This window comes from Aythya ferina (genome assembly GCF_964211825.1).
Source record: "Aythya ferina genome assembly, chromosome: 11".
In the NCBI taxonomy this organism is placed as follows: Eukaryota; Metazoa; Chordata; class Aves; order Anseriformes; family Anatidae; genus Aythya; species Aythya ferina.
In genome coordinates this window covers 15,588,405-15,613,400 of record NC_140307.1, presented here as the reverse complement: position 1 = coordinate 15,613,400, position 24,996 = coordinate 15,588,405, and the positions used below count along the sequence as shown (strand labels likewise).

Sequence of the window (24,996 nt, the reverse complement as noted above, 5' to 3'; positions counted from 1 at the left end):
AAGGTCCAAAAGAGATACATCTTAAAGTAAAACTTCCGTTTTATTTAAGTTTTATTAGAAACATTGCACAAAGAGGCGGTCTTTCAGAGGCACTTTCACCTCTTATCTCTGGAACGTTAGTTAGTTTCTGTGGCTTTATGCTGTTAAGGACTTTGGCAGAACCAAGCAGAGCACTGCTGCTGAAAGAAGTGCAAACAGCACTTGGAAAGCATGCTATAACAGTGGTCTTGCAGATAGAAAGGCAAGTCAAGGTTAGCCAGGCAAGTCATTTTTCCTAGGGTTACAGTAACAGGAAGAGCAGAAAAAGCATGTCTCTTGATCTGGATTTCTTCCATCACAGTTTTCAGTCCTCTCCACCACACAGGTTCAGCAGTGCCCTCTGGTAATCACCTTTTGTGTCTTGCTGTAAAGACAAAAAAAAAATGTATTAAGAAACAATTGCAAAATACGAAGGCATACACTTTATATTCTAAACATGTGGGACTGACTGTTTTACAGCTGAAGCCTTGCCAGCCTGGAGTAGACTATCACAATTGAGTTTTACTTAAATGTGAATGGGAATTATTTATCATTTCTGCAAAACATATGCAAGGTCAATACAGGAAATTTTGGTACAAAAAAGAGTAACACAACAAAGGAAAGCTGAACAACTTGATTCTGTTCCTTTTCACTAATCACCACAAAAATTTATACATTAAATTCACAATTTTGACAACTTCCTTATCATTTCAAATTGACATTTTTAGGAAAAGATTTGGGCTTAAGGTTTTGATTGCAACTACATCTAAACAAGGAAGAACGTATCTTGCTGATGCAAAGGTGGATATAGGAACAGTTTTCAACAGCTGCACAAGCTCTTTACCTATACCCCAAATTAAATAAAACCTATCACTTAATATTTCCTCTACCCAATCACACAAAGGGACAAAAAATCTGGCTAAAAAGCCTACTCCTTGGGCACTGGAATGAAAGATAACAATTCAGATGATATGTTCATTCAGCAATCCTAGAGCAAATTTTTTTTTTTCTTTTAGTCTGAGATAGAGATGGGTGAACAGAATTTTCTTTTATAATAAATCAACTCATTGGACTAAACCCACACATAACAGTCAATTGGCTGCCAGGAACTGCACCAGCAGTAGACTTGAAAGTTTAAGGTTGGTTTTTCTATCGGGCATTGATAACTGGTAATGACCTATTATTCTCACTGCAGCCTCTGAAGGACTTCCCATGAATTCTAATGGTAGAATTAGCCCAAAGAAGAGCACCAAGAACATCCACACAATTAATATAAACTGAAAGCTGAAAACTTACCTGGATGAAATAATAGAGGGATTTTCCATATTTCCTCTTGAATTCACTCTTAATTTTCAGCATGTCAACCTCACAGCGTGAGACCATAATCCTGATCAGGACCTTGTCACGGGTTCCCTTGCCCTACAAGCACATTCACATTTAGAACTTTAAGAGATGAAATGCATTAAAGGATGCTGTAACTGACAGAAAAACAACGAACTACAGGTAACTGAGATGCATCAGTAAAAGATCCAATGAATTACACCTTCTAACTAAAGTCATTATTATGATCCAGGAATTTGAGCATGAACATACCCTTCTCATCAGCAGTATTTGACCAACTTCTAGACACCAATCTAGCTACCTAGACTGCAATCCGCAGTTCCAGTTCAGCAGGAGGTCTTCTTCCTGGTATTGTCTAACAGCTGTCACCAGGCATTTCTCTTCCATCCCTTTTCTCAAAGAAATCTTTTGAGGCAAATTTAGTTATCTGATTTGGCATTTCAATAGATAGATTTTCTACTATCAGCTCTTGTTTACCTGCAAAAACAGTCAACTAATCTAATGAAGATCGTTATTACATGACCCTCCCCTGCACTTCCCTACACCAGATACATATAGCTATTAAAGAATGCTTTTGAACAGTATTAAGTCTTAGTTCACTCATCCACATGCCAGTTACACATCATATGAATAAAACTATCTAACAAACAAAAATTTGATGAAACAATGGCTAGAAGATAATGAGTAGTAAGAATGAACAGTCTTCCCTACCTTCATGGAATCATACAGTCTGTCCGCAAAATACAGCTGCTTGTTCTGAATGCATTGGACTGAAGAGAGAAAGACAATGAATAGGTACATACCCTGCCATTCATGTAAGAACAGAACACAGAATCTTGGAGTCTTTTTAAAGACATGCTAAGTACTCAAAAGAAGGTTTCCACCAACAGTTTCTCCAGAAGGGGACCTGGAGTAATCATTTTTAAGCTGAGATTGTTTACAAGTTGTTTGGCTATCCCTTTCTTTGTTTTGCATTTTCCTTAAACAATTTGTTTCTCTCAGTTTGAAATGAATTCTCTTCTTAGAAAATGTCCCATGAAACCGGGCAATACCCTAGTCATTTTCATCGCATACCACAATAGCAGCCACCCAGTATCCTCCACATCCCATCTTCCCTCACACACACACACAGCTCTATCTCCAGCCTATGTCTATGCTGAATGCTTAATGTGCCCAGCTAGAATTCCAACCTTTTGTGTTTGGGGGAAATAAACATTAACTTCTGCGACACTGACCCTTTAACAACAGATCACAAAACATGCCTTTTCATTTTCATTTGGCAATCAAGATATATATTTTGCAGAGGGCAAAAATCTGCTACTTCTCAATATTTGTAATGTCCTAAAATATGCAAATGGACCTAATAGTGCCAGCTCTTCTAGTTTCTTTCTCCTCCAGAGATACAGAAGAACCTGGGCCCTCTTCTCATCCCATTATGCTGCAAGTGCACCAAAAAAGATACTATCTAAAGGTAGACGACTTCAGAGTAACTCACCAAGATTAAGGAAGGCATTCTCCAGATCTCCCTTAACCTCCTTCTTGATGCTCTCCAACATATCATATGGACTGTAGCTCTTGTACCGCTCAAACACTATTACAAGAAAGAAAGCAGATGAAATCAAAGTCAAATCAAGAGCTGTAAAAGTAACCACCCAAACCAAAAATGCAGACAGAGCAATGCAGAGACATGGTTTAAAAAATGATTTAAAAAATATCTTTTTTAAAAATGTCTGTCCAAGTCCCTCTGAGAACTCTCTTAACTACAGCCAGTTTGCCAGCTGATAATGAAGTTCCCATACTATCATCTTTTTGTTTTCCTTGAACACCTCCTCAATCCTCTAGAATACCAGTTAGTCCTGTCACTAGTATTTTTAGAAACAACAGTGATTTAGCTCCTGAAAATAATGTTCAAATGGCTTTCCCATGTGCTTACAGAAGCTGCTTGATGGCCTTCAATATCAAATTTAAATGTGTGATATAGCTAACCTACCCTGGGACAGAATGAAAAGTTGAAGGACCTCTTCAAGGTTTCACACAACCCATTTTCTAGATTTGTAACATTTTCATTCTCAATGTACATAATGTACATGGCATACCACTGGGCAATTGTTGCAAAAAAAATAGTTAAAAAAAAAAAAATATGTAAAAAAGAGCTCTACATTCAAATTTTGAGATTAACATATCCACAGATAATTAAAAAAAATTGTAACAATATGTATATGAGTAAGATTTCCTTGTTTTATTACTTTTCACACTCATCTCCATCACCTTTGGGACAAAATACTTACTACTTTGCTCTAACTTGCTCTTATAGGGAAAAAAAAATCCATCTTTTGAACAGTACCTTTTTGCAGGTGTGGAACACTCCTTTCAGTCATAATGTTGATCCATTTGGGCACATCAGTTCCCTTCCGCTTCACACCAGCATCATAGAGTTCCTGAGTTTAGAAAGTAAAGCAAAATCATGAGTTACACAAAAAACATCTCAAATATATACAATTACTGGAAAAAGAGCACTACTGGAACTGTGTCCGTGTTACACAAAAGGACACATGGCTGGGCAGATCACTAAGGACAAAATATATAGATCTAACCCAAAACCAAGACTAAAACTAAACAGAGGTAATTAGAAAGCAATTACTCTAATTAGCTGTGTTTACCTCAGCAGAACTGCTTTTGGTAACTTACAGGTGTAATCAACAAGCATTACACAGCCACAAAGTTCAATAATCCCTCTCTCTGAATCTTTTGCAATTTTTTGGTTGCCAGTCTTTGCAAGATGCTCCCTTTTGTTACAAGATCTCATTTTCTATGCGCTTGAAAGAAATACCAGAGAGTTTCTGTACAGGTAAGTAGCCCATGAAAATTGTTATCAAGATTGCAAGTAACAAATACCTTGAGAGCATGCAAACATTGCTAAACAATACCATCTGAAATATACACACCTGTCTTCATAAATGCTTCTAATTCTCACAGAAATTGTACTCTGAATATCTCCGTAAGTTTGGCCAACTTGAGACATTTCATGGTTCTTACTAGCACTTACCCTAGCATCTTGGTCAATCAGTTCATAGTCGATCACAGAAGTATCTTCACATCTTTTGCCCTTCAAATGAGAATAGCAGGGTTTAGAAGACATTTAATTGATTGAGAGCAACTTACTACATGCATTTTTTTTCTCTTTTGTTTTATTAATCAGTGTTTGCTAAATGAGTAAACTTATGCTTCACTTTATGAATGAAGCTATGCTTTGCTTATGAAGTGGCTATAAACACTGTGTTCCTGTCAAAATACACCGTCCTTCAACATTTAAATTACTTTTATTTATTTTCAAAAGACTGAAAATACAAGGAAATTTAATATTGAATCAGAAATCCTATTGCTTTTCTGGCAATCACCAGTCAATTACCAATGGGCAGGCACATTAGGAAAAGCGGAAAGACAAAGACCCACCTTGGCTAGGGCAACCATCAGCTTGCGGAAGTCACCAGATGTGTCTGATATAATATCCTTTTCCAGTTCTGTCTTGTACACTAGAAAACAAAAAATTCTTTTTCAATTAAAGGTATCCTACAAATACCTCATTACTAGAACAGTACCTGATGACTGTTTTATGCACAGCAACATACAGCTACCATCTAAATCATACATGGAAAGCAAGGAAAACGCATGCTTCCATACAAAAGAAAAAAACCACTGCTATCAGCTAGTTTCTGGAGTTCCCATGTCAACAAAGGCTACCTCCTGATGTGGAAAGATAACAGGAGAGCCTGAGGATATTAAAAGGAAGGGAATTTTGCTTTAAGCTGAATATACTACTACACTGATCTTAGTTATCAATGACTGCTTGTTTGCCAGCCGTAGCATTTAGACCTTCACCACTCATGGACCTACAATTAGACAACTACAATTACAAGTTTAATGCAGAAGACAAAATTGTTATGATAGAAAAAAGGAATGTTGCATGTGATTCCAGTATGGTGTCTCAACATCTTTGTGGTTTTCTAATTGCTACAAGATCACATTCTCTCTCCTGTTGTACAGCAATTTCATTTACAGTAGCAACATTCTCTCCACTGTTACATAGTTTTTTCAATATATGTCATTAAGACTACATTGCTTTTGCTTGTCCTTTTTGATTCTACCAGTGTCTTAGTGGAATTGCTTGACAACAATTAAGCATTAGCACAGAACAATTTTTTCTATTTCAATCTATTTCTGGTGAAGCTCAGTTTTGAAGATCAAGGAAACAAACAGGTACTGGACAGCTGTACTACCAATTGTAATGAACACAAACAGAATGACCAATGTGTAAATATTATGAATATTAAAGGAAAGAAATGTTTTAAGATGGACCTTAGGTCACTGTCGCATCTCCTTAAGTTGTCACATCTCCTTAAATGAATTATACCTTAAATCAGATAAAATGCTTTATAAAAGTTGAAAAAGAGAATATATAATTTTATGAAGTTTTACTTCATGTCTTTTCTGGCAGATCTAACAAAAAACTTCTAAGTATGCTTTAGGGGGGTTCAAATTTACCTATTTATAGCATAACTGACCCTAGAATCCATAAATCTTTCATTGTTGATTCTATCACTGTTCACAGAACTATGTAGCTTACAAAAGAACATTGAGCCACAACTTAGATGAGTAGTGAATGTTCTCCAACTTGTTTGCTGCCAAGCAACAGATGAAACTATATACACACACTAATATCCAACATGCCAATTTAAAATTTCTTATACCCAAACACCAGAGAATCAAAGCAGACATGGTATAAGAAATTCAGTTAAATCAATACAAAGGGGTTATTATCCAAGTAGCTTCATGTACAAACATAATGCATTGAAACTTTCAAAATGAACTTACTTTCTCTGTAGACTCTATTAATTTCACTAAGCTCCTGATTTGTCCGTGAGCAGATGATTTCAATGAGAGTGTCTTCATCAGTTCCCAGACCCTGGAACACATTCAGTTAGTTGCTAGAAATAAACAGACATGCTTGAACAGTTTCAAAATATTTTACAGATATTTCATTATCCTCTCTCCTTTCTCCCACTCTTAACAGTTGCACAACCATTCAAGGATATTTTTGGTAACTGTTTGGTAAATGTTTCTAATGGGCCAGAGAAACCCCAGATGGAACATTTCTATTTGCCATATATTAGTTTTCTCTAATAGCTTTGAAATCTTGTTGCAAGTATTCTCTCTGGGCAATGTGCATTTTTCACAAGTGTCTGTAACTCTCAGCAACCTCACCACCACCACCGCAACTGCTGGAAGTCAACTTATGGCAGCCTATGGGTGGTTCTTTGTATTGACAGCACAGGATGAAACTCTGATTCTTAGCATGCAAATGGGCAGCAACCAATTTGTTCTTCCCTACCTCCCTCCAGATACCTCTCCAACTATGAAAGCAAAGTTAAGAAAATAATCAAATCGATCTTAAGCTCAAGCAAACTCAGAACAGTAGACTGAGTGCTTGCGAGATGGGAATGTCCAACTTAATAAGAGAATATAATACTTTGTACCTATAGTGACTCTAAGTTAATGGTTTGGTATTCAGGTGGTAAATGCAGCAGAAATGCTGCAAGTATATGGCTATCCTAAACATAATATGGCATAAATTACACACACACACACACACACTAGATTTACAGCAAATTCTGGATAGCCTGGGCTTAAACCAGAAGAGGGCAGCATCTGATTGCTCAAAGAATGGATTTGGCCCCCCCATTAAAGGGTTACCATATCAGTAATGGCATTTTTTTTTTTCTACTTGCTTTTCATAGTCTGGACAAATTAGTAAATCATCTCTGTCTTGTTCTGAGTTTCAGCATATAAATTGTAATACTTGTGTGGTTTTTTTTACATATTAAAAAAATAACCACATAAAGAATATTTGGAATTTAAGGGATGATTATAAATACAAGCTTCCAGACTTTAGTTTGCTTAGAAAGGTGAAAGCAGTGGCATGAGCACCTCTCAGAGTCTTGTTTCAGTGGCTGGCAGAGCAGATATTTCTCAACTAGTGACCTATTCCATGCTTATGTGTGACTGTAGGGGACTGAGTTCAGTGAGTTACTGCTGCTCCAAGAATGCTTTGATGCCCCCTCCTCCTTATGTTCTACACAGATGCAGGCCTGGTACATGATGTTCTTTCAAAATCAGTGATATGACCCAGTAACTGCAAACTACTTTCTCAGCCTATAAATGCATGCAGAGGATTTAATAGTTCCAGCTAGCAGCTGCTCTCTTATCCTCTTTTTTTTTTTTTGTACTAGGAACCTGTACGTTGTTTTAAAGAACAGTCACGAGAACTGCAACTAGTCAGAGCAGCCTATCAGTTACACCTGACCTGATTCAATTTTTCCTAAAAAGAGGATTTAATTAACCCTATAAATCACATGAAAAAAATCACAGAACTTCTTTAATTTCCCACTGAGATTTTGGATGCCTTGCAGATGGATGCTTAAACTGTAGGACTAAACTAAAATAATAAAATAAAATAAAATAAAATAAAATAAAATAAAATAAAATAAAATAAAATAAAATAAAAATAAAGGACGTATTTGAAAACTGCCCTTGAATACAAATTCATTCCTGACATAGTGACATCAGACTAACAGACTGAAATTACAAATCTTATTTACCTTCATGGCAGCTTTCAGTTCAGATGCATCATACTGTGATGGTGTCTTCAGCAAGCCCAAGATCACTGCCTCTAAATGACCTGACAGAGCAGACTTGAGTGCTGCTGAAAGTTCCTGTAAAGAAAAAGGAGACAGGATGGAAGGACAAAATTAAAGCTCACTTCTGATCTCCAGTGAATTTAGCCTGCAGTGCTTTAAATCACCAAGCCTGCAACAGTGTTTATTAAACAATCGACAAGGAAACAGAACATAAAGAGCTTTTGTTTTGTGAAAGCCTAAAAATGAAGTTAGGGCAAATCGAAATTTTCTCATCCTTTGACTATACAGAGAAATTCACTGGTGGCTGGCAAAGTGCTGGGAAGCATGATGCAAAGACATCCAAGTGACTCTGAACAACTCAGCTCTGGTCTTGAAGCACAGACACTTTGTTAGATCTAATAAGCACTGACAGATCTGAGTGTGACTCCCTACTGTCAGGTTTCTCCATCATACGTTCACAGTTTTCCCTGTAGCACCATATTATTTGTGTTTTTCCTATTATCACAACCCTATATTAGCTGACACATTGGAAAACTGACTGCAGTTATTCCACTGTAAAGGCCCAGTTCCCAAACAGCCAGCTGAAGAGAAAAAGAATGATCCTTAAGGGAAGAAAAAATACCCTGATCTTCAAGAAAACTATCAGAATTGTGTATCCAAAGTCTATTGTTAATCACCAGTCAATCCTAGATGAAGAAACATGTATATTCACTTCACAGGATGCATGCGGGTCTGCATTAAAGTCAGTGACAGACCCTCTTTCATGGAATTCAGATGTTGCTTGAACATCTGAAGGTGTTAGGATCTGTTAGGATCTGTTAGGATCAGCTTCATTGCAGTACAGTTCCAAAGTTCAAATCCCTGGAATGAAGTCTGGAGTCCACACAGGTCAATACCTTCCCTAAGCTGAAGGTAAGTACACAGCACTCAGAAGAGAGTTGTTGCTTATCAATTGCTGCTTTCTACAGTAACAATTTGTGCAATGGAGGGGCAGGGAAGAAAAGAAGAAAGATAAAAGTAGCCTCAGCAAAACTGCAAATAAGTTTGTACCAGAGAAATAAACAGCGAAGGCATTTATTTCCAAAGTCACCAATTTAATCCAGGATGCTAATATATGCTAATACTTCATGCATTTACTGCATGGATTGACCACAACATTGAGTCTTGGGCATCTAGCTGCTTTAGTCCAACAGATATTTTAGTACACTAATTGACTGCATACAAGATTTCACTATTTGTGTGGAAACAGGTTCTTCAGACATCAGCTGAAAGAGAAAACAACCACATACCTCTAAAATTAATTTTAACAATGACATGAATCACAATTAAACAAGTAAAGGCTTTGCAATCTTTGCGCTTTCACATGAAGACTGACGGAAATACAAATCAATAGAATATGAGTTACCAAACTAACTGTAACAAAACACCCCAAACTGAATCAAGAACATGCCCTCATATGAGCAGGCTCCTGGAAAGATAAGAGCTTCTCCCCACACGTAGTAAAGCGGGGGCTCCACTCTGCCATCCTCAGCCACAGCTAGGAGTGCTATAGGAGAGAAGCACATAGGAGGCAATGGACATGTAACTGCTTTCTTTGCTATTTGTAAATTGATGATTTTACTCAGTGTTCCAAATGAGCATGTGGCTATTAGCAGATCCTTTCAAACTTAGAGATCATTGGTGGCAGTTAGGATTGACCAGAAACACGTGAAGCTTTGGAGAGACACACATGCAGAACCCCCAGTTCCACTAATGCTTGTGATGGGGAAGGATTTCATAGATCAAACCATTCCTCAAGATTACCAGTAGTTCCCATTAAACATAGCTCAACTCATAGGAATGAAAATGGGGCTAGATCTGCAACTTTTTATTTGTTATAATAATCTATTGAGAAATCCTGCAACACACAAAATGAGGAGCCTAGCACAATGTATTGCCAAACAAATCCATGAGATACTTTCCCTGGAACATATACCTGCATCACTGAACAAGATACGTCTTTTTGTATTCCATTTTCTCCTCTCTTACCATTCCCTTGTTTATTTCACTGAGTGGTCTCTACTGAAGATTTCTGTTATTTCTATAGCTGTTTATCCTTTGGCACTTTTTGTACTTGATAAAGTCAGTTTGCTTTTGGGTTGCAGCAAGGAAAAAAAGTAAAGGAAGAGATAAAAACACTTACATGAAAGAAGCTGCATATTTTCTTGACTGCGCATTTTTGTGGTCATGCAAAACATTTAACAGAGCTTAGAGTGATACACTTGACTACTAGGGTCCAGCTTACATGGAAGATTTTCCCACTGCCCACAGGAAGTGACTGCCAAGGTGCAGACGTGCACACATGCATGTGTCCAACCTATGTGTGTTTCCGCACATATGTGCCTATATGAGCCATGCATAACAGCTGGTGAATTTACAAAACTAAACTTCACATTTACATGTGGTTTTGGATGAGCATTCTGGCTTGGAGGACTACCATTTGGGGTCTGGCAAACCTGAAAGAGATACATTCATCATAATTCCACCTCTACACAAGTTTCTTCTTTTATGTGGGCATAAAACTTAAATTATAAGCCTTTCAACTTCAAAAGTCAAGAGAACATCTCTTGACTTCCAGACAGAAGGACTCATTATGCAGACTGCTGCTTATTATTTTAGATTTCTCTCCATCAATAGATCAGTGCATACAATACTTCTGACAGGACAGTACCTAGTTCAGCTCATTACATCACTTTGTTCCACATCTGCAGCACTTGTAGCACAACTGACTGCAGTCTTTTCTCATTTAAACTACACCTGTGAACAGAAATGGAGTGTTTTCTTTATGCTGAGTTGTCTTAACAATATATGTATCTCCCCTAAGACCATCGCTTTTCACCTTTTCCTTCCAATTGAGACACTTGCTGTCAATGGCTTTTCACTACTGTTGAACACATTTCAGCATGGAATCTTGATGGCTGGATGGTTGATATGTTACCCATCATGATTTCTGTAAGTGCTAGGAAATCACCGTATCCAAAAGGTTTCAGTCCCAGTTGTACGTATTTGACCTATTTGGAATACTCCCAGTCCTAAACTGTAACATATGAGCACAGTATGTGCATCTTCCACTGAAAAAAATAACCAAACAGTATTTATCTCCAGCTTATTCCAAGTTAACTGCAAGACGTACAAGGCCTGAAAATCGAGTAACTATCCATAAAATTAATAATTAGCATTTCTGCAAGTTCTGCTACCTTTTTTGTTCTCCTCTGATAGGCAAAAGCAATATCCTGCCTCTGTTCATTGCTGCGGTTTGTCAGGATGTTGATGATGGTGACCTCATCCACACCTAAAAAGACATAAGACAACAAGTTAAGGAAATTCTTTTTACCCTCCACTTTGTATTAGTATGTTCTCTGACACTCAAAACACAGCATATGCGCTGTCTGGAGCAAACTTCAGTTGCTCTTATTAATTGGTATATGTAATGCCCTGGCACTGGAGACAGACCAGATTTTCAATGCAATGCCGATCTTTGCGTGCACAGGCAAGTAAACACATCAACTAAGTCTAGTCCATGACCTGTTTTGCTGCTTCTGTTTTCTGCTTCACTTGTGTTCACTCAGTACTCTGCAAAGCAAGTTGCTCAAGAACACAGGCTTTAAAACTGGAACAAATTTAAACTTAAACATTTGAGTTCAGTGTTTTCAATTAAGGCTTCTTAATAAAACAGTTATATTTTCTAATTCACCCCCTAGTCATTTAACTAACACTCCAAACATAAAAATGGGGAAAATAAAACAGTATACTCTGTGTTCTCCCAGCTGTAGTAGTTTGTATAGTCGTTGGTTGTGGGTTTTTTGTTTTTTCCACACTGGAGGGAACATTGTATGTTTTGTTTGTTTGTTTTTTAATCACAACGAGAAGATTTGCACTGAGCTTTAATAAAGCTAGCTAGAGATTTGTGTGTTCAAAATCCCAACCTCTATTTTAGTAGCTGAACAATGCGTCAAGAAAGGTTTAGCTTTAAATGAATTTAAGTGATGATTTCCAAATCCATGCACTGATGTTCAACTACAAGCTTAGAAAAGGAAAAATGTATTTCTAAGTATTGTACATCTAAGACTAATACAGTGCATGTTCTGCAACAGAAAGATGATTTGTGTATAGTTTTTTTAATAGTGAATTGCATGGTAGGCTTTAAGCAAATATGAGGTTCTAAACTAGATATCAGATCAAGCCCAGAGGGACTCAGTTCTCTACATTTACTACAACAAACATTACAAATAGCTTCTTTCACATTTGTGCACACATTAGTGTAAGTGATGATTTTTTTTTGATAGAAACCAGACAGTACAGAATGCATCAGCAGCTAGGAGCAGATCCTGGATCCCTGCCAGAACCCATTTACATTTATATTCCCTAATACCAAAAGCAACCTCACAGCAGCGTGAGACAACTGCAATAGATATTATATAATAAATCATAGTCAATGTTGCAAAAAAATTTGTAGTTCCTAGTTAGAGAATCTGAAACAAGTCTGAAAGATTCGGCTTCCTGTCTCCCTGTTGCCCACATTTTTCATGTGGAAGTACTGTACTTGATAGCCCCATGTCCTTAGCTCATATCGAGGCAGACCTACATCCGTGCTCTTATTCACATAAGCTTGGCCTGCAAATACCAAAAACCCTGGAAAGCATTATACCTCTTAGTTAGAAATTCTGGTCTGAGAACATGCTGACTGCACACTTCAGCCATAATCTACAGCTAGAACATTTTAAAGTGTTTCCATTTTACAAAATAAAGCAAATTCTCCCAGTCCAGAAATGGCCATACACGCACACAGCTTTTCAGCCTTTACAGGGCTTAGGCATAGAAAAATCTCTTAAGCGTTTTAATAAATTCTAAATTTAAACAATTCAAAACTGATAAATGACATTTGGAAGTTTTATGACAATTGTGATAGCTTAGAAGCCCACAAATGACTGCATCCAAATTTCTTATTCAAATGCTTTGTGGATGGAAATATGCGCCAACTCATTGCTCTGGCATTTACGGACTGCACACTTGGGAATGGTACTGCCTGGACAGGATGCTGACTCACATCTGCTGAGGTGGGGTGGAGCATTTCAGCTGCTCATTTTTCTCTGCTGCTCACTAAAGTCTCTGGAAGTTTCAGGATAGATTTCATCAGTGTATTTTTATCAATGGGTAACAAAGTTGCTCAGTTGTTGGTGTTTTTTTTTGTTTGTTTGTTTGTTTGTTTTTTTAAATACAGAAGGTTCCTTGCAGATGGAAATATACTTGCTAAGTATACTTTCAACACCCCCACTCCCCTAATAAAGGACAACTTTCCTCCTAAACAAGGTAATCTGTTGTGTTGGTAAGATCATGGTTCAATCAGGAAAAAAAAAAAGAAAAAAAAAAAAAAAGAGGAAATGAGCACATGCAAACTGTTAGATACAGTCTTTTCTTTGTTAAAAGACACCATACGTGAATTTCCACAAGCCAAAACAACAGCACCAGCATTGTTCTGAATAAAAAAGGGGATGTGAACAGTCTCCTAATTTTCTTGGAGGAGGTGAGAACAGAGCAAACATTCTTATTTTGCCAGAGCTGGCATATGTTCCTTCAGCTCACTTAGTTGAAGTCTGTTCTCTTCAATTTCATTTTCAAATGCACGACGGACAGAACACCAGAAGCTATCAGCCCTAACAGCATTGAAGTACGACAGAGATCATCAACCTGCATCCATCAATTAAGCGGGATTGTAGCTGGCTCCCGTTATTAGGGGGAGATGTATGCAATTAGCCCTTGCAAGACCTCAGAACCATCAAAGATCTGGTACCAACACAGTCCTATAACCATTTGACTGAGCTCACGACCATGACTTGTCTTTATTTTCCTTGGATAAAACCCCAAACCCATTAGAGTTAAAGGGAAAAACTCAGATAAAATAGGACTAATTTGAGCTTTGGCTTTTTGCTTAGTAAGATTGCACCAAACCCAAACTATGTTGCAATGTTTCTTTACTGATACTATTAATATTCTGAATATGCAACTGATAAAGTTTGGTGAATTTGGGGCACTGTGCCCCCTCACCAGCATGCCAGCACAATTCCTCTAAACTTTTACTTCAAAACAAGAAAAACTCTGATAAAAGGTATGGGCATGTTGAACACACCACATAAAAAAGTGAATTCGATTTCACACAAGACTTTATACTATGGTTTACACCTCATTACTGTTTTAATGATTTCTGGACACATACACACACACACACACACATATATATATATATATAATTATATGTCACAGATGTCACAAACACTTTCCTACAATAAAACCCATGTTTGAATTCTGCCAGTCAAGGAATCAAAAGATATACCACAGACCTCAACAAAAGGGTGTGGTTTGAGTTGCAAGTATTGAACTATTCACAGACTAGCCTGACAATTATTTAAACTATTTGAGATATATAAAGTCATAATTCTGGGGAGTACTTTGGAAACAAGAAAGAGACTTTAGCAGTCTTCTTTCCTACAAAGAATGAAAAGGAAATCTAGACTATGCTCTACTAGTATTTCTTTTATTTAAGCTCATATACCTGCGCTAATCTATACAACATGAAGGGCATAACAGAGTGTTATACAGATATTAAATCGTTTCTTGTCCTATGCAGCAAAACAACACTTAAAAAGAAAATTCTAAGGTACTAGATGAACTCTACAGAAAACCTCAATACTATAAAAGTGAAAATAGCATAGCAATGGCATTTATTACAAATGCAACAAGACAGAACTGTAACAATTCACTGGCATTATGCAAACTCTAGCACAAACTATTGCTAACTGCTACCCATTTTTTACTCTAGAGCCATATTTGCACATCTCCCTTTCTAGGCTGTTGGATACACAGAACAACCCTCCACTAAACTCAACTCCAGTGAAAGCCCAGCAAAATGCTGAGCAGTGTATTTGTGCAGCACAGTTTTTGCAGATAGCATCTAAGTCCCAATAAACACACCACAGTATTTCTCACGGATCCCGCAACAGATAAATAGATGGCTAACCTCTGAAGAATTAATCTGAAGAGTGTGAATGAATGTTGGAGTACTGAGATATTACACAGAACAGAACAGTCAGATATTCTAACCCAGGTTTTTGTCCTGAGGCAAATAGATCTGTTGTTTAGCAAGCAAGGCTAAGTTTTACCCACGTAACACACAACCATCAAAACAGAGGTGACACTGATACAGGGAGTTTGCATTGCTGGGAAACAACTAGATATTTAAATGGTAGCTTCTCAAAACTGGCTCCCCCCATCACAAATACTGTACTTGTATATTGTTTATGTAAGAATGCGTAAGATATATCCAAACAATTTTACCCAGAGATAAGACTCTACACAATATAAATTCTGTAGTGTCGCTACAAAAGTTGCGACTTGAAAGACTACTCCAAGGATTGTAAAATATGTATTTCATATACATATTAAATCTAAACAAAACTCTACATACATGCAAAGCATCTTCTGCCAAACATTTACTTTTTTTAAAATTAAACTGTTTAAAAAAGTCCATAAAATCATTTAAAATCAGAACTGAGCCTACTTTAATGAGCATACAACAGATTTCTCCGGTTAAATTAAGAAATCTTGTGAAAGAGAGCCTCATGCTTGTTAGAGACTGGTAGTATTTTATGTTTTATAGCAAGCCAAATATGTGCTTTGCTGGCACTGATGGAAGACTCAGCATTTCTTTCTGATGAGAAATTGTTTGGCTTTTAAATTTCTCCTTCTTCTGAAGTGTAGGCAAAACACTTGCCAGTTCTAGCTAGGCCCAGGTGTTGCCTCTTAGGCCCCAAGAAAGTCTGGAAAGCCTGGCACACACCCTTCCTTTGTTTTAGAGCAGGACAAGGATCAAGTATCACCACCACAGGAATACCAACATAGTATTACTCGGGAGTTGCAGCCCACACTCTCCGTACTCCTGCTTGTTTCAGTACACCAGGCTTTTCCATGGGGCTGAATCTCCTCTGCTTCATCATGGTCTCCCCACCAGCCAGCAGAAGTGGTGGATCCTGACACTGATAAAAGGACGTTTAAGTCTGCCTAGGAGCCTGCTTCAGAGAAGTAGTGGACTGACATACTGCCCCACTCATCGAATATTGCGACATCATTTCAGAAACTAGACTCTATTGTTTCTAGGACATTGACCCCTACAAGATACACAAGCATTTAGTTCAAAATCGAACTAAAATGGAGAACTAAAATGGAGAGCTGACAGGAAGCAATGTCCAATCCAATAGAAATCTGCAATTCAGACCTTGGTCCCAAATCATTGCCATGGAAGCTGACACTTGATTCTCACTGGCAGAAAAGTAGTAGAATTTCAAATGTTGGTAAGCCAAGAGAAAAGAAGTGGGTGTTTTCAGCAATAACCCAAACAACTCCTGGGTACAACCTTTTAAAACGTGTTTTAAAGCATACATTTACATATCTCAAAATCTAACTGTTCAGATTTCATCACTGAGGTCTGAAAAATCCCAACCCTAAAACAGGTATCCAGATTATGGACGTTAAAGTGTTGGAATGCTGGTTGTGCGATGCTTTACCTTTTGTTTGGTTGCTTGTTTTTTGTATGTAAGCATTCTAACTTACATGAAGGATCAAACCCACAGCCCATGGTCCTCACCTTTGGTCTTGATGGCTGCTTCCAAGGCTGCAGCATCCCGGTCAGCATCAAAGTTTGAGTATGCTTTAACTGTGGCATATGCACTTGGAGGGAGAGAATGCTGGGGGGGGGGAGAATAGAAAAAAAAAGAAAAGTTAATACAAGCTGTTCTCACTGCAGTTAATAAAACATGCACCTCCTTTAGTTAGCTGTTATTTAGCCAAATGTTTAAATACAACAACTACCTTGGGCTATTTATGAAGACTGAGTTCTGCTAAGAGCCACCAAACTCTGTTCTCCAGATGTGACTTTTCCAGAAACCCATTCAGACATGTTTACCATGCACAAATAGATACTACCGTAGCAAAAATCTAACACATTCCAAGTTTATTTGCTAATCCTAGATTTTCTAAAATCTAGAGCTTTCTGGCTAGATTTGAAGAAAATTGACTACATAAAGGTAATTCAAATAAGTTTTAAGCAACTGTTGTGAAAGTCTGCAGTATTTTAGATTTGAAGCCAACATGTTACTTGTGATTTCAAGCTACAATGAAAAAAATAAGTAGAGTGAGATAGAGCGTGAAACTTGTTCAGACTTGCTGATTGTTCATCCTCTATCTCATGGACATTAAACACAACACCAAATATATCTTTTTGAACCTGTACTTCCAGAAAGCACAAGTTACTTGCTGTCTCCTTTTCAAAGTCTGTGCCTGCAGATGCTTGGCTTAACCAGCACAAGGCCAACAAAACTAAACAACACTTCAAATTACCTCTGCTAAGAAAGCACTTGTTTGCTGAGTATCTACAACTGGAACATTTTAGAAGTTACCAGATTTTATCAGCTGTTTATGATTGCCCTCTCCAGAGGACTGTAGCTTCAAACAGGAGGTCAAGAGAATAGCAACTGAGCTCTTCTCAGCTGCTTCAATGCAAGTAACATATTAACTCGTATCACCTCCCATGGGCAGGTTAAACTAAACCACAGATTTTCATATAAATAGCTGAGAAATATGCATAAGTCCCATTCTGGTGAGCCAAATTTAGGGAGCTAAAACTCTGGCAGAGATGCATAGTGACTAATATCTGAAATGACCATAGCTGTTCCCTAAGTGACTAAGCTTTTTTGGTAAGGATCCCTGGAAACATTTGCTTCAGTCCCTAACTGTAACAGAAATCAGGGTTCATAAACAGGACTAAGATATCTTAATGTGCCTCGAAGATCTTTTTACAGACAAGTCGTTAAAAGGAGGACAAATTTTAATTAAGAAATTCTAAGTTGTAAAAACAAACAAACAAACAACAAAAAACAACAACAACAACAACAAAAACAAAACTACATTTGATGCTGTCCTGTAGAGGTCATGCTGTCCTGAAGATTCCTCTGGCTGTAGCCACTGTACCTTCCTGAGAAGGTCTGTGTTACTCTGCAGAGATTGGAGTCCATAAAGCACTGATAAACCGAACCATTCTTGCTGGTCTCTTCCCATCAGCTCACAACTGGCTGCAACTGACTGCAGTCTGGCCCACAGCCACACCACAAAGCTCAGCCTTTCCTGTTAGCAGATTGAATTGCTAACAATAACAGTAAATGGAGATGAGCAATGCAGTCTCAAAGAAATCACTGTGCCTGAAAGATTTCTAAACTGATGCCCATTAGTACACACATGCACAACTCCATGTGGCACTCCTGTTTAACCACCATAGCTGGATAATCTGATGTAAGCCAGCTGGCGAGCTGAGTACAGTTGTGCACCTATCCTTCAGCTCTAGTTTATGTGCCATTTGGACAGAGTATTTTACTGCAAGACCATATCATACACTGAGAAAATACATAGATAGCGTATTTGCAATGTGGGAGCCATCTGGGGGCCACTCAGAGCCATTTGGTGTCTCTCCACCCAGTGCATGTAGCAAGTTGCATTCAGATCTCCAGGCACCATTCAAAGACCCAGAAAGTGCCATGCAGATATATATCCAGGAAAGACAGAAAACTGCCAGCTACTCCACCAGTAAATGGATCATCTCCAAAATCAGCATCCACAAAGATGTTTTACTCTCTGAGGCGATGTTTATTGACTCTTTGGTACCTCAATGAAGTATGCAAAGGTCTTATCAGGCTGATTATTCTGACTATGAAAAACAGCCATTCCAGACAATAAGGTCTCATATTACTCTGGTACCAGAGTACAGCTAGTGTATGCTTTCAGATAGAAGAGTTTTTCCAACGGACTTTGCATTCAGTTCAGTACAAAATTTTCCAGGATGTGACAGTAAAAGTTCATCCTACTGTGTAAATGCACCAGCAGTTTGGGTCAGACTAAAGCAGGGGAAGATCATTTTTTCCCCACACACCTAGTCTGTTTCAGACATCCTACAACTGGTTTACTTCCTCCAAGCTGGAGGAATTAAACCATACTGGGAAGAACAAAACAGCAATGAGAGGTTATACATCACTAACGGGAAAGCTCAAAAGGTTTCTTCCAAAAATTTCTTCCAGAAACCATGAATCTTTCAAGATACCTACAGTTCAGTATCTGCCTTAAAAAAAAACCACTAGTCATGTTTGAAAAATGAGTTGGCCTGACATCGCCCTGCAAGTGATCTATACAGTCATGACTAAAATATAGGCTTCCGTTTTCCAGTGTAAAGAGGATATGATAAAGCATATCAGGAAGATCTCTGACAATCTTTCAATTCTCTCTTGTGGAGAGATGCAGAAATGGCAAGCACAGATTAACTTCACCTCAACAACTCCTTCTTTCCTTACAGGAAAGAGAAGGCAGTCTGAAGGAGTCTGAAGCAAGCAGGCCAGTTAGTAAAGGCAGTTTTTTGGTCTTGAAACAAATCAGTTGCTATAACAATGATGCAGAATGCACAAGTCCCCTATTGCAGAAGATAGGGTTCAGCTGTGCCTATTCTATACTACAAAAATTAAAAACTATTCTGAGAAAAATGGATGGCTGAAATACTGTGTTTAACATTAGCTAATTTGCTGAATCATTATTTAGGGGAATGGAACTGGGCAAATCATTTATGTGAACTGGCTACTCAACTCTGGCTTCCAATTTAAGACCTACAGAACAAACAGGATCCCTAGAATTTCTTCAGCTCTGTGGCAGGCAAGATTTATGATGAAAATGCTGGCATACAATGGTACTCGAATTTGACTTTTGAAATTACTCACATAAAACTAGGTTGTTCAAATATTATTACAAAAGAAATTCCCCATTGAAATTAAGATGGACAAGAAATCTGAAGAACTGACTGCTTTCGCTATACAAAATCAGCTCTGTTACTTACAGTGCGCTAACTAGTTACTTTCATCAGCTCTTTGACTGAGATCATACAGTCTAACTTATTTCACAAGTACCAAAAATCAGCAAAAAGTTTGCTTGTACCACGCTCAGGTCTGCAGTTATTGGTCATAAAATTTAAATGTATAGTAAGTTTATAAGCAACATGATGAAATGATGCGTACATGGGATTCACTTCCTCTTCAGTACCAATCACAGAACCACAAATTCATGGCACAATATCCTGACAGTACACTGGTAACCCTACCATCTAATGTTGCAATATAAGAAATCAAACAAAGAGTGTGATTTTCCAGCATTTTGATTAAACTGCACATGAACATTGCTCATGCTGCTGGCCAGTTGGACAAGCTGTCCTTAGTCACCTCATACAACTGTCTTATGATTTACAGTAGCCGTGTGGCTGAAAACAGACCACTACAGACCAGATTTTAGTCTAAATAAGTCTAAGTAGAAGAGATGTGTGGAATCCTGTGAACCGTACAGCTCAGCAAAACTGCTGGAAGAGTTCTGTAAAAGAAAAAAGACACGGCATTTAAGTTAAACAAACTTTTCTGGTTTGAATAATAATACTTACATCTCCTTCAAGGCTGAGCTTGCTTAAAATTTCATGGACAGTAGACATTGTGAAAGAATGCTGGAGGGAGAGAAAAAACAGAACAAGCAGACTTAAGTATATTTACAGTTAGAGCAGCATGTTACACACACCTGCACATTGCAGCACTGAAACTGACACAATCCAATACAATCCAACTAATCCCAAGCAAGAATGATGATTTAAGAGTTTCCAAACCACACTACTATAAGTAATGCAACAGTGAAGGGTCTTCGCTTTATAGTACAACAAAAATTTTTCTTTACTTCTTATAAAACAATTTCTGCTGCTTAGGAACTGGATAATCTCTACCTTACAAAGAAGATGAACTGAACCTATAACTCGGTGCAAGGAAAATTGTGGAGAAGGAGTATAGCCTGGTTCAGCTCAAATCCAAACATCAGCAACAAGTAACAGCATTTAAATCAGATGCTAAATTCCTCAGGTGCTCAAAAAATACACTGAAACTATTTATATCTATGCAAACATTTTACAAAATCATAATGTCGTTTAATCTTTAATCCTGGACACAGGCCTCAATGCCTCTAATACCATATGGTATTGCAGTGACTTCCCAGTAATAAGAGCCTCAGGGCAAGGCTACAAATGCCCATTAGTAATGTGATTGTCAGATACCAGCTAACAAAGACTACTCTAAAATGTTAGCTTGAATAATAGCCCATGAGGTAAGGTAATCAATATCATTGCTCCACTGCCAGAAACTGTACAACATCTTGCTACGACATGTAAAGAAAAACAGAAAAAAAAACCAGCCCTGAGACAGACACATTGCAAAAACAAACAGTGATTTGATGTATGTATGTTACAATGCCCTGCTTATTTTCAGCTCTGCTTTCTGGGCAGGGACGTTTGCCAGGGCTGTATTGCTGTTTTACTGGAAGGGTCTCTCAACTAAGGAAGTTTTTCTTTTTTTTTTTTTTTTTTTTAATTCCCCACAGATTATACACCAGAGGCAATATTTAAGTGGCTTGATGGAGTCCCAAAAAACAGCTTGCAAATTCTTCTGCTGAAAGGAAGGATATTGCCATTCACATTTCCTTCCAGTCACTCAGGTTGCACCTGCAGCAAACATTATTTTGTCCACTGAAATCAAAGCTTGCTTCTCAGGAGCTCTACAGTCAAGCTGTAGAGACAGCATTATCAAACAGGGAAAAGAGCTGGCTTGACAAGAGGTGAGAGAGAAAGTTCAGTAACACCTTAAGATCAGTGACGTTAAACTAACTGATAACTGGACCTGGAATCAAAATTGCATTATTCTCAGCCTCACTGGGAGCTATTCCCTTCACTTCAATGCTGTCACCAGTTCCCAGTCCACTGCCCAGGTAGTATGCCCTCTGAGCCAACTCCTAGGTGTGCCCTTTCCAGAGGTTTTCAGAACTTGTTGTCATTGACTGAAATTACTCGTGACTCTTTATGATGTTGGGGCTTCCTCAGGCAAACACCCCAGACAAACCAAACTACCCTCCAGTCAATGATCGGATCTGGAATCAAGACCTCAGAATTTAGCAATAAGTTACAAATAGTTTCTAAATAGCAGAGATCTGGTTGAAACTGTAAAGCAAGTATTTATGCTTTATTTTAACACCTAGAAATCCTCCCCCCCCAGTTCTTTTAAAAGAAAAAAGCACTGAAATCTTTACTTTTAGAAATAAAATGCAGAAACACAACTACATTGCTTTCATAGCAGAAACGCAGTAATTGCATGTTTCCTCACTTAAAATACAGCAAGAAAACCTTCCATCTTCTGAAGCAACCTAGGTATATGAGTAACAAATGCAACTCTATTTCATGGGAAATTAAGATCCCAGGGAGGAAAAAAAGGGCAGAGAATGAAAAGCACAGTCACACATTGATTTATTTGAGAATAAATCTTTTTCAGAGCAAAAATCCAACCCAGCTTTTTAAAGATAGGCAGCAGAAGTTGTAGTGAGCTGTTGGCACTATTACATATACCCTTTAGAGGTGGATGACATATTCCAGAGTTATGAAATTCTTCATGTTTATTTCAATAAAATTAAGTGCCTAACAATAAGACCTTTGTACTCGGACAGTGTTACAACCCACAGATAAGCAATGGAAGTCCTGTAGTCTTCCTTGCCGCAAAGAACCAGAAAACACCAGTGAAAACTGAAGCAAAGCAACTGCACTATAATCTTTCACAAAGCTTTTCGCAAGACTCCTATTTCTAAATCAATTAAAAACCACATTGAATCAGGCTTGTTGGAACAAAACACTTGAACAGCATCCAGGAACAGAACTAACACGCCCTCACGTAGGGCTGGGGCTGGAAGGTTCATGTCATCAGCACACAACAATGCTATAGCAACCACCCGTCCGTCAGCGGCATGTTGGCCACAGAAAAAATGGGAGTTTTTCCAAGAAACTTTGCAGAGGAAGGTCTTTGCTCAGAACAAATGCATCTCTTGTCACACCCTGCTCTGCAAGGCCATCACATTTGAGAACAGACTGAGTGTTTTTCAGAGGAACTGATTCTATCCAATGTAGATTTGAGAAGTTCTGGTTGGGTTTGAGCATGTAAATAGAAAATGTATGCACAAACTTGTTCTTCCTTATGCTGGAAAGAATCCATTTCCCACCCTCCTAATGTAAACAGATACTTCAATAACTTCAGGCAAGTTTCTATAGCCAGTTTGATTCATAAGTTTGTACTACATAACCTGAATCAAATTGTTATTCTACTAAAAGCAATGAACAACTATTTGACCCCAATCTGCATTCACCACCAACAGTGATTAGTGGCATCCAAACCTATTATTGTATTGGGTCTAGTCTATCCTCCGCATCCCCTCAGGAAAGCCCCATACCTTGAATCCCAGAGGCAGCCCAGGTATGTGATGTTAGGGGAAAACTAAACAAACATAAACCCACGCAGGATCCATGGAAAAAAGTGCCAGGTATGCACAAACAACTACATTGCTCAATAAGCAGAGTTAGCATTTTAAGAATTTAATCTACCCCTGCAGACAGAGCCTGAGCAAAGGGTGTTCCCATCCACATGAGCCAAAGAAGCGGCATCCCCGGAATGAGAGAATGGAAACCACCTCCCTCCGAGCACATTTGTGTCAGGTCTCCAAACCAGGGTGAGGCCTGGCAACGGAGATGTGGGAGAGTGGGGAAGAGGAAGAGCTGCAGTGGCTGATGCATGCAATGGAAGCCGCTGGGTGCTTATTTCACGTACAGCGCGTTTTGTGCTAACTGCCAGCACAAATCTGTCAGGCTCACTCTCTCTCCAAACCACGCTGCAGGACTTAGCAGGACGTTTGAAGTCACTACTTGGAGAAAAAAAAATACTTTAAACAAAGGGCTCTTCAAAACTGTTAAACCACGCAGCCACAAACCACTCTAGAACCGTTCTCTTCCACAGGCACTAACAACCCAGGAGATGCCCCGTTCCAGGAGGACACTGAACATACAAGAACGAGGCTCTTTCTCTCTTTAAGCTTGACTTACTTCACCTCAGAGATTTTATAGGAAAAAAAAATCTAGGAGAAAAAAATAATAAGTATTAAAACCGTCATGCATAAGAACACGACCAGCTCCTGCCTAACTACCTTGGAGGAGAAAAATAAAAATAATAATAAAAAAGTCTCCCTTTTCCTCCCGTTAGAGCAGCCAGCAGCGTCCCTGTGCCCCCCCAGCCCCGAGCGGCTCCGCACAGCGCCGGCAGCGGCAGCGCCACGCCCGGGCCGGGCCGCCAGGAGCCGCAGGGGGCCCGGGCCCCCCCCGCCGCCCCCGCCCCTCCGCTCCCACCCCGCCGGGCCGAGCGCGCTGCTCCCGCTCCCGGGGCAGAAGGGCGAGCCGAGGGCGCCGCGGCGGTGCTCGGGCTGAGCCGTGCCGGGACAGGCGGGTGACGCCCCGGGGTGCCCCGTGGTGCCCGCCCGTTCCTCTTCTTCCCCGGGCGCCGCCGCCACGCCCGGCCCCGCTGCGGGGCACACGGAGCGCCCCTGGAGCCGCCGCTGCGAGGGGAAGCCGAGAAACGGCAACAGGCGGCAGCGGCCGGGGGAGGAGGAGGAGGAGGAGGAGGAGGAGAAGGAGAAGGGGAAGGGGAAGGGGAGAGCGGCGGCCGACCCCCGCCCCGCTCCCTCGGTGGCAGCGGCTGCCCCGACCCCCGCTCGCCCCCCCCGGCCCCGCCGCCCGCCCCCGCGCCGCTGCTGGGGGCCGGGGGTTGCCCGGGGAGCCCTCACCTGGCCGGGGCGGGCAGGGCGGCTCTGGCGGCGGCTCTGGCGGCGGCTGGGGCCGGCGGCGGCTCGGGCGGGGTTTTGTAGGGCCGGGCGGGCCCTCCCCGCCCCGAGCCCCCCCGGCGCGGCGCTGACTCACCCGGCCGCGCCCGCC

At 39.5% G+C, this 24,996-nt stretch overlaps 1 protein-coding gene across 2 annotated transcripts; it reads right to left on the bottom strand.

Moving 5' to 3' along the window:
• Positions 1-21: 21 nt before the first annotated feature.
• ANXA2 (annexin A2) lies at positions 22-24,996 on the bottom strand. 2 transcript variants are annotated; one of them, XM_084532405.1, is made up of 14 exons: positions 24,849-24,996; positions 20,605-20,664; positions 16,732-16,831; positions 11,291-11,385; positions 10,493-10,549; positions 8,016-8,129; positions 6,232-6,322; positions 4,813-4,892; positions 4,406-4,465; positions 3,704-3,797; positions 2,855-2,950; positions 2,071-2,129; positions 1,315-1,437; positions 22-403 (listed from the first exon to the last, which is right to left on the bottom strand). In XM_084532405.1, the coding sequence occupies exons 2-14, from the start codon at positions 20,650-20,652 to the stop codon at positions 344-346; spliced, it is 1,077 nt and encodes a 358-aa protein (XP_084388531.1). In that variant the 5' UTR covers positions 20,653-20,664; positions 24,849-24,996; the 3' UTR covers positions 22-343. The 2 variants fall into 2 exon arrangements, with proteins under 2 accessions (XP_084388531.1, XP_084388532.1); XM_084532406.1 differs by lacking the exon at positions 10,493-10,549 and having other exon boundaries at positions 24,849-24,985.

Bases quoted from the DNA above. Each gene is read 5' to 3' on its own strand.
- ANXA2 (XM_084532405.1), bottom strand. From the start codon at position 20,652: ATGTCTACTGTCCATGAAATTTTAAGCAAGCTCAGCCTTGAAGGAGAT. The intron at 4,466-4,812 runs GTGGGTCTTTGT...TCTCATTTGAAG, and splicing joins TGATGGTTGCCCTAGCCAAG to GGCAAAAGATGTGAAGATAC. The intron at 1,438-2,070 runs GTAGGGAAGACT...ATGTGCTTGTAG, and splicing joins GACTGTATGATTCCATGAAG to GGCAAGGGAACCCGTGACAA.